This window comes from Chelon labrosus (genome assembly GCF_963514085.1).
Source record: "Chelon labrosus genome assembly, chromosome: 7".
Lineage (NCBI taxonomy): Eukaryota > Metazoa > Chordata > Actinopteri > Mugiliformes > Mugilidae > Chelon > Chelon labrosus.
Window position 1 is genome coordinate 21,744,016 of NC_140343.1, and position 10,956 is coordinate 21,754,971.

The 10,956-nt window shown below is 40.2% G+C and overlaps 1 protein-coding gene across 1 annotated transcript in view; it reads right to left on the reverse strand.

The window, feature by feature from the left end:
• Positions 1-10,351, reverse strand: part of rab6ba (RAB6B, member RAS oncogene family a) — a 48,198-nt gene extending 37,847 nt beyond the window's left edge. The window contains exon 1 of the mRNA XM_084548026.1: positions 10,124-10,351. Within this exon, the coding sequence (XP_084404152.1) occupies positions 10,124-10,193 (70 nt within the window). The 5' untranslated portion in view covers positions 10,194-10,351. The remainder of the gene's footprint in view (positions 1-10,123) is intronic.
• Between the last annotated feature and the right edge of the window lie 605 nt (positions 10,352-10,956).

A 10,956-nucleotide genomic window follows, 5' to 3' on the forward strand; every position in this document is an offset into this window, starting at 1 on the left:
GCTAAATGGAGAAGCAAAATGACAAATCAAGTCAAACGGGTAATGTGAAAGGAAGAGCAGCAGGGCAATGGAAAAGAAAATGTGAAAAGACAACGTCTTTTAAAATGTCTGATTAAAATCTGCATTCTGAATTCAATTTGTCTTTAAAACTCTTTAAAACTGCATTTTACAAATATTTTGTTTTTATATTCCATTATTTATTGATGACAAATCTGACATTGATGTATTTTTAATGTGTGTACTTATTAACTGTTTTATGTTGTTTTTGGAAATCCATTTTTAATTATTTAATTATTTACTGGTGGATCAATATTTCATTTCGAGATTATTTTTTATAAATTCTTTTTTTATTCTCCATTACAACAGTGAATAATTAATTGCTCTGTAGTTTAGTTAGTTATAGATTAATACAGGAAAATGTAATGGTGGAGAAGAAGTTATCTTCTTCTATGCACTGCATATGAGCACCAAAGCCACCTGCGCTGCACTTGAAAATCCTCAGATGGATCCTTTTTTTTTTTATCTGTTCCTGAGCCTATGCTCTTTGTTATTCATGTTGTGGGTTGTGTGTAACATTGTTGCAATTTAATTCAAATTACTGACGTCCTAACTTTATTTCCATAACCGCTGTGTTATGATGACGAGGTTGTGTTAGCTCCACGGTTAAAGTTACTGCAATTTTTGTTTAACATGGCTGAAAATATTATAACATTCCTTATCTGCTTCAAGCCTCTGAGCATGAGCCTGTCATCCATCCTCTTTGCTCTTAAAAATGGAAGCTTGTGCGTAACTTTGTTGCATTATATTGATGTTATAGTGTTTCAGTTTAATTCAAATGCGAGAGCATTGATTATTTTGTTGTATGTATGTTCTAGTCATTTGAGCATGATTAAACATGCCGCCTTTAATATGGCTATAAAAAAAAGCATTTTTTTTTTTTAAGGTGTCGGGGATTAGGGGTGCGTCAAACCGGTTGGGACATAGAAGGGGGTGCGCGGCCAAAAAAGTTTGGGAATCTCTGGATTAATACATACACATGAAGTAATGCCTATTTGAGTGTTTTTTTTTTACTATTTCTATGACACTTATGGTCCTCAACAGTGCTCCATCCTACACTACAGAACTGCTCCAGCTATCCTCTCTCTCTCTCAAACTGGCATTCAAACATACTGGCATGTAAACAAATACACACATGAGCACAACTGGCCTGTGTCTTTTTTCATTATGAGCAATTGAGAAATACACAAAATGCAAACTATCCAATTAAACATGTAAATATACGGTCAAAAAGACAGACAGCGAGTTAAATAATAATCTAGTTCTACCAAAAAGGTTTGTGTGTTGGCATAAAACCAACAGTCTACACCAAAATGTGACTTTGATATTTGGATACTGCGCCCAGCAAAGAAATGATGACTCAAGTTGACCTCACACTATGACATTCTTTTTTTATTTACCTGTGCTGTAGATTTTTTTTTTCCGCACTAGAAACAAAACAAGCGTAGTAACCATTCAGTTTGAGATCCAAGGCTTAACTCACTCACAGATGCGAGAATGTGTGGGACAAAGTATGTCAGCATGTACAGACATTTTCTGGATCCAGGAGGAAAATAGACTAAAAAATTAAAGTACAAAGATAGGATGAGATTTATAAAGGGTCGTGGAAACACAGGTTAAAAAAAAAGTAACTTTTCTAAGCATAGCCATCCCAGAAGATGCGAACATCAGGAGTAAGCTTTCGAAGCATCATACTGGCCCTGAATTACTGTGGCACCACAGCATCTTTGCCACTCGTTTTTCCGCAAGTAGCGATTCATTTTTGCCCAGTATTAGATAAAACACTTCCTACTATGTTAAACTGGAGTGATAGATGTTAAGCAGGTCCTCCCTCCATAAACCCCTGTAGGACCTTCTGCTTACAGTGTCATCTCAGTGAGACATACTGCATATTCCTACAGCTACATCTAATATTAGACTGTGATTACTGTAACTATTATAATTAAAATAATGTATAAAATGTAAAAAATAAATCATGAGTAGATAGAAAAACACACTGCATCAGTTTAAAGCAGGTGAGTTGGCTGCATTGAGGCGATGGCAGCGCCATGACGAGGGCTCATCTGGGAAGCTAGAGAAAGGGTAAACACTGATGGAGACCTGCTGAACTCAGTGAAGTGTCACGCCCCATGCTGGGTAAATGACAGCCTTCCTCCACAGCAGGGATTTTATTCACAGAGCCGTTCTGTTTAAGCAACTGGGATTATGTTTAAATGGGATTCTCTGTCGTCCTCCTCTCACATTAAGCAAGACTCCATTTTTTTTTTCCTAAGACACAATTTAGAGAGAGACGTCTAAAAACAGTTTCTCCAGCTGAATAATGTGAGGCACTTTAAAAGTTCCTGAATCCTTGTTAAAGTGGATCTGTAAAACAGCAGGGTAAGAAGTTGTGTTTGAAACAGAGCTGCAAAAAAATCTGTCGTCAGATACTGCTGCCAACGTCTTTTCACCGGCACACAGACAGGCGGAACTGAATCAGACAGTTTCTCTACATCACTGCATGGGCAGCAGACAGATTTTGTTTTATTCTGGGCAGAGTGTATAAGTGAGGCTGTGCTTTCCCGTGGGCCCGTGGGAACACGCCCACTCAGTTGTGCAGCATATGTATATAGAGCTACCATCGCACCACTCGGTTTTCTTTGGATGCAAACCAGCTATTGCCAGACTGAAACCATGAAGATATTCCCAGGGCACTTCAATCTGAAGAGTTGTGAAATATATGCACTGTGTAATACATTGCAGTAGAAACATGTACTTAAGCATTGGGAAGATTTTAGCAACATTTTAGCATGTCCCAACACTTCACTAAAAGACTAAAGCTGGATTTGTGCGCGTCTGTGCATGTTGGATAGTTCTGGAAATCCAACCAGGGGTAGGGGGATGAAAACCAATTATCCAACACTGAACCCATCCAATTTCTGACATCAGACAGCATGCTAGTAAGAACTAGTTTTGAGAAGCCAAGAAGCCCAATCTAAGTGTCCACAGCTATGCTAGCTGATCTGTGAGGCTGTACGTTGGCACCAAGTGGTGATGCTCCAAGCTCAGTAACACACTCAAAGTTTAGAGTATCAGCATGCTAATGTTTGCTTTATAGCAATCAATACAAACTACAAATGAGGCCGATGAGAATGTTTTTATGTATTTAGTCACATTCCAAAGTACTAGACAAATTAAAGTGAGAACCTCATGATGAATCTGGAGGAATAACTGTTTAATCACTAACATCAGCCTGATTCATCCTTTGGGAAACATGAATATTGTACAACTGTGGCGCCCACCCATTAAGTGGATACTGAGATATTTCACATGGTAACATAAGAGAAAATGCTCTCTTGCTCGTAGAGAAGTGGAAACATTAGTTTCACCAGAGTCATTGCACTGCAAGCCAAAGTGGTAGAGCGACCGTTTGACCTGTGGACCAGCATTAACATCCCCAAACTCATACGACTGACACTCTAAAAAACAGGTGATTATCCTCAACTGCTTTGTATGTACAAAATATAATAGTGACAGTTTGAGAAAGTGCTCCAAGACATTTGTTCTCGTGCTAAAGCCATGCAGTAGATGAAGGGACTAGCTTAGCTGCCCTATTAACAAGCAGCCCCATTAATGGGCAGCCGAGCCGATCGATAGCAGATCAAAGCTGTCAGGGAGCCGTTTCCCCCGATCCATAAAAGAAGAACACTTGCCGGGAAGACCCAATTACACGTGAAAGGAAAGAAATGACAAGTTATCTTTAGACGCAGTTAGATTATCAGACATTACAGCAAACAGACGTGCTGCTCAGAGAATGTAGACTGGATTCCGGTCAATACTGACAGCCTATCTTCTGTCCTACTCTGTTTTCCTAACTGTATTACTGCTCAGTCCTGTAACATATTCTACAGTAGAGAAAGAGTTTAACAGCTCTGACCAGCTTCACTCTGCTTCTCTCTGAATTCAAAGCCAACGTGAACTCCGCTGTACTCTCAACATACCCAAAGCTCTCGAGCATTACATGCTCTTGCACCACATGGAAAGAATTTGTTTTGATTAATTTCCAAGCAATTGTGGTTATGATGTTGCCAAGGATACAATTTCCTAAATGCAATCGTCATTCAGTCTAAACACGTTATTTCTTGGGTGAGGCATCACAGTGCACTATCTTGTATCATTTACTACAGCACCAAACCAAGCTCTTATTGATCATTTGTTGATTATATCCAAAACTTGGTGAACTGCACTTCAGCCTTCACAATATCTTTATGAATAGTCAAACTAAGCTAAAATATTAAACTTGACCAAAACAAATGAAAAGCGTACATTCAGTTAAAGATGACTGTGCAGTGGCTAAGGGGGTTGCTAACAACAAACTGCATCAACCTAGGTTGGCATTTAGCTGGAGGCATGACATTTCCTAGCCTGGAAGTCAGTCACTTCACCGCCTACAAATTTCTTGTGGCAAGCTGGTCTGGAACCCCTCCACGGGGAACTGATCATGCTCCGGCAAAGATCCCCTGGACCAGTCACATTGGTTGGACGGGCTTTATGGACAGAAGAGTAACAGCAATGAGAGCACGTCATCCGTGCACCGTGAATTTGTTAACAATGAAACAATGATCTGATTGGTTGTGGGACTAACACACACCTCATAATGACATCCATGTGTTTCACAGATTGCACTGTCCTACATAAACAGTAAACTAAGATGCTAAACAGATTAAAAATTTCAACAAACTACACCTCCAGCAAATGTATCTTCACCTGTGACCAGGACAAATCCTCAGTCAGACACAACAAGGTGACACTGTTTGAAAGCTTTGCCTGTACTTTCTGATGGCATATACGCTGATGCAACACATCTGCAATGAACAAATTTACCGGCCCATTTATCAGTCAGCCCTAATCCACAATATGGTTCAGCTAAATCAATGGAAAAATGAATAAATACCAAAGAGAGCCCAAGTGTTATATCTCAAAATCAGGTTTCAGACTCACGACTAAAAGCTGGTTAAGTCATGTGATATTTTGTAAGACATCATAATAATGACTTATTTACAGGACAGGAAGAGGACACATGGCTACATACACACCAATAGTGTCAATCACCCTATAAGGTGAGTACAGCCTGACTGTATGATCAGCTGGTGTTTAATGGTTATCAGGTGACTGGGACAAATAAATAGATAAATAGAGTTTTAACATTTTACTTACTATCATCATCTTGGTTCTCATCCAGTTATTGCCCGTGTGGTTTTTCTGTCCCACAATCCACAACACTAAATGCAGAGCAATCCTTGTGGGTAAAACCTTATTTATTGTGCACCATCAGTGGTTTCTATAAGTTGTCTGCTGAAACTGTCTTCCTTTGACACCTCTACTACAAATAAACATATTCAATAATTGATCATACACTCCTGACTATTAGTCAAGTGTGAATATTAAAGTTGATATCAGTAGAAACAAGGCAAACTTGTCATTTGCAGCTCCTTTGTGGCATGCCATATGATAGAGGACAGACAAACCCACAACATTGTAGTAAAGAAAAATAGGGCAAGCAGTTCTTTTTTAACAAAAGCCTAATATATATTATTCCCACCAGTAAAAGTAAAACATGTAGAAAAACTACGAAACCAACAGGTTCGTGTTTTGCAGTTATGATGTTAAAACCAGCTGAATATAGATGCTTTCAATCTTACAAAGAAAGGACACACAGGTGGCTTTCCAAAGAGTTAAAGTTAAGTCAGAGTTTGAAAAATGTGGAATATTTGTGACAAGAGAACGTAACAAACAAACCAACCCACATTACTTCATCTACAAGCTTCCTTTATGCTCTGTCTTATACAAAGTATGTCCTAGGTTTTGCAGATATGGGCTACATATCAAGGCATCAAGTAATAAGCGGATGTTTTTAGATATAAGTCTCAATTCAAACTGTACGATGATCTTGCTGCACTACCTCCAGTGTGCAAACGTGGTGTATAGTGGTGTTTATCATTGTGCAGTTTCGTAATGAAAGCCTGCATGCCACCAATGTGTGCATGCATATGTGTGAAAATCTATAATATCTCTATCAGCATTTGTGGTTTCAGAGCCTCAGTGAGGAAATGTGTCAGCTGCTCCCTGCTCAGGCAAGACCCAGAGTTTCATTTACTCAGAAAGCGGTTTCCTGGAGACACAGTGATTGATGCATTAGACAAGCAACTGAACTACTTTGAAGCATATTGGTCCAGTGATTCAGCACTATTCTGAAGCCAGTACTACTTTGTGCGATGGCAATCTCTGTGCAGTGAAATATGGAAGATGGCATTTTGATTCAGTGAGTAAAATCTCATGGCAGCCATGCGGATGCATGAACCAAATGTATTCCCATCTGTTTGTCCGAGCTGAAATGAAGCATGCAGCGAGGGATTACCTCCAAACAATTGGCTTTTATAAAGTACCATGCAGTGTTGCTCCTTTGAAAACTCGTCTATGGCAAAACAGCTATGACTCAATAAATGCAGATCAGTAATCTTAGGTTTTCTAACAATGACCTGGTTGATTGAACTGGCAGAAAGCTTTTTCTACCAGAAGCGTGGGCACACAGACTTGGGAACAGCTGATTGGTTTGCTTAAAGCCTCTAGCTTTGTCAAGGAAACCTTTAGCCAGCCTTTTTTGTACAGGCAGTGTAGAAAACACCCAAAAGAAGTATGCCGGAGGAGAGACTTCCTGACAGCTCATTTAACATTCTGCCTGCTTCCACCCACTTAATCTGGAGCCCCCACCTCTCTCTGACGTTAGCTGATTCTTTTATGAAAAACAGAACATCATGTCATCTTTCCCTTTATAGACACATTTTCAGACACTTCCACCATTACAGGCCTTCACTGTACACAGAAGCTCTCAACCCAGAAAGAACAAGTGGTCTCTTCACAGCAGCCTCTGTGCTGCGGCCCCTGTTCCTGACATACTTGAGTCCAGTTGTGTGCATTAATAAATGATAGTGACAGAGCTGAAGGGATTCACGCCCGCCTGGGCACCAGCTGCAATTATAACAGACATGTCAGAGAAACACAGCTCCACCGGAGACGACCCAATCAAACACGATGCTGGCACAGCCACTGTCTGGATGGTTGACAAATAAAGTCCCCTCGTACTGATAACAGACTACACTCCTCCAGACTGGCTGGGACCCTCAGTGCAGACTCCAGTGGCTTTGGACATCAACAGCCAACCACAGCCTCTAAATTTGCACAACCCAACAAACCTCCAGGATCATATTACAAACCAAAGCTTCAGCTTGCTGATAAAAATTATACCAGTTATTACCTGACAGTGATGACGTCAGTGGTAATTATAGATAAGATGAGTCTGATTCTTTATTATGCACCATGAGGCCAATACACTAAACACTGCAATTCCACCATATGTGTGGCATAAAATATGACTCACAGAACAGGCAGAGAGAAACGCTGATAGACGCAGTCCAATCAAAATGCATTTGCCTGCGAGTAAACACACCCTCTAATGGAATCTATAACAGGCTGAAACAAGGAGAAAAAGAAGTTGCACCATTATGGCATTTAATCACTAAGTGGTCCACATTGCTTATGATGAGAAATGGTTCACTGATGAGAAACATTGCTCATCAATAATTCAGACTATCTGTCAGTTTCAACCAAGTCATATTCATATATGACACAGAGACACAGAAACATTAAAGGCCACAGAGTGAACACATTTTCTCTTGTGCACAAAATCATACACAAGTGCAAAACTGATGAACAGGTAAAGTATATTGTATGTCAACAAATGAAGCCTCTGCAAACAACTGGCCCTTACAAATCTAAACTGTAACAAAAAATGATCTTATTGAGTCATATTTATAGCTCTGACTCGGTTGTATTGGTGCCATTAATTCTTTAACTTTTTATGAATTGATGTCCCTTCATCAGCCCAGTTTGACTACAGTTTATTATGTCAAAGAAACATTCAGCCATCTTTATGGTCTGGTGGATAGAGTACACTCCCTCATATTATGTTTGTGCAGCCAAATCCCCGTTGGCTTGTTGCTTGGCATGTAATATCATAAAACTGCCCGAGAGTGAGAGCCAACTAACAAGCTTATAAATGTTTCCTTGTGTTATACTGTATATATACTGTATCTAAGACTTCATTTAATCCCTTAATACCTTTATTTGCGGATAAAAGCACTGTGAAAAGATAGAAGGTGTTATTGGTTATCAATGGCAATATGAAGAGGCACATTTATTACTAACAGTTCACTTTACAGTTTAATCTATGTAATGTGAGATATTTCTTAAAAATGGCCGTCATATATCTCCAGGGGTCAGTTTCATGTCTTCGGTTGCGTTGTTTGGTCTGACCAACATGATCTCACCAGACGCATGGAGAATATCATTGCTTATTTTGTTAAATGGAAAAAAAAAAAAATGTCTGACAGTCAATGACATTTGTTGATCCTCTTTCAATTGTACCTTAGTTTGTTAGTTTGTTAATTTGACGACTAACCATCATAGCTTTCTTTGTGAGCAACAAAGAAGCCTTGAAGATTCATGTAGATAGATAGATAGATAGATAGATAGATAGATAGATAGATAGATAGATAGTTCTAATTTTCTAAAAGTTAAGATGGAGGCCATGTTGATATTGTACTTTCTTTGCAACAAACTGTGACATTCTTAACTTGTTTAATCGGCCTTTAAATTGACAAACATCACATATGTAACTCATGTAACTTAAGTATTTGCCACTGACTACAGATATTTTTTTCCAAAAAAAGGTTTGTGTTCATCAGTCAATGCATACGTACTTATTCCATTTGCAGTGATTTCACACAAAGAAAAGCAGAAAATCCTCGTACTGTGGATGCTGTGAGCACATGATCACTGCAGGGCTCCATCAGTATCATTCTCTGGATCCTTTTGTATGAAGTTGAGGTATTTAGTCATCTGTGATAGTTCCTCATTTGGTTGGCAATTAAACAACGTAAACTTACTATTATTTAGATAATAAGCACGCCATGGCGCTCTGTTTTAAATGAACCATTATTCAATTTAATGCATGACCCAGCCATACCGGATGATCAATAGAACCTAATGGAGGACTGAGCCATGACTAATGTGGTTCATTTGGCTGCTCAACACCTGAAATGGGCTATAAAACAGACCTGACCAGATCCAAAGAAAAAACACACAGAGATTGAAATCATGTCTAGGCCAGCTCAGTGTCATGTTGAGGAAAAGGATTTTATAACCTCAGGAAAGGAGGAGAAGCTTGATGGCTGTCTAAAGGGTGTGGGTAAGAAAACCGAGGTAGAGAGGCAGAGACTAAAAACAGACAAATCAGTGAATGAGCTTCCACATGATGACACATTGGTGGGTTTTTTTTATGCGGTGTCACGCTGGGATTTGTTTGCTCAGACATTCAGAGAGCAGGTCGGCATGCAAAAACACAAACTTGGTCGGCCTCGGCAGGCACACTGGAACAATACCAGGGCAGGGACTGCAGCCACACAAGTTATCTCATCGCCACTGACAACCTGGGTGTGTCTCAACACAGGAATATTTACCAACTTGTACCATCCACGGCAGCATCACACTACAGCCTGCACGCTGCCTCCACACACATTTGGCCACATTTCATGTCGTTTAACATCGTTACTCATTTGCAGCTGATGCTGTATTAATCGCAACAGTTAATGAGGGTTGTTTTTAAACTAACAGCCAGCTTAACCGCGTCACAAGGCGGACATTAAAGCCACCAGTGCCTCTGTAATTTTACTCTTAAACTTAAAGACTGCAGGCTACAATTAACACACCACTCCAGACTATTGTGCGTCGCCTCACATGCTGGTAATTTGATTAAAATAATGCCCTGCCCTCCCCGCTGCCACTTTCGCAAACTGAAAAACACCAATTTCACCGGTTAAGACATTTTTTTTTCTCTCCTTGTTGTTGAAACTCCAAAGAGACGCATTTACAGACTTGCCGACTGCCGGCGGAGCAGGTGCAGCGGGTTCACTTGACACACGACATGAAAATAAACTTCTGCTAGGGTGAGAATTTAAACGTGTCTTACCACTCTGCTCCCCCAGAAAGACGAGTTTGAATTTTCTTAAAGGGTTCCCAAAGTCACTGCCCATGGACATTTTTGAGGAGGAAGAGGGGGGACTACTACGGACAGCGGAAGATAGTCTGGGTGTACTTGGTGCGTTCCCACTCGAGTTCGGTGCTGGTTGGTGAGGATGCAGGATGGTGAAGCGGCGGTGCTGCTTCCCGTTCAGCCTCTCTCTCTCTCTCTCTCTCTCTCTCTCCGTGATGGGAGCACTCTGCTGCTGCACCGGTCCGTGACGCTTCGGGTATTTTTTTTTTCCTTCTTCCCCCTCCCTCACCCGAAGGCTTACGCGCATGCGCGGTTCCGTTCTTCACTGAGCGGAGGGCCGCGGTATAACATGACGTCATGCGAGTCTGAGGGAGAGGCCGTCATGTAAAATTTTCTGCTGGGCTCCACTTTCATCTTCTTTTAATGGTTTAGCGCAAAGTATAAGGCACTGAAACCATATCAACGAGGGTATCCGATATGCAGATGTGTGTGGCACAATTTTTGTACTTGTAGGAGTACACTATGGATTTCATGAACTTGATAAAGTTGTGGTTTAGGAGAAAAAAATCAAAATGATACACGATAGGCTTAGATATCCTAAAATCTATGCTGTCATCAGAAGGCACCAGTAGGGTTGTTTTACACATAAATCCAGTAGTTGGCCTTCTTTCATTTTAGCTCCATCTCTGGTCAATCTGGTTAATCATTTATATTCTTATTATTAATGTTTTTCTTTATGATATATGTACACTGTAAGTTCCAAATTCCCACTTAGCACAGTGCACACATCCAACATATCAGCTTACTTA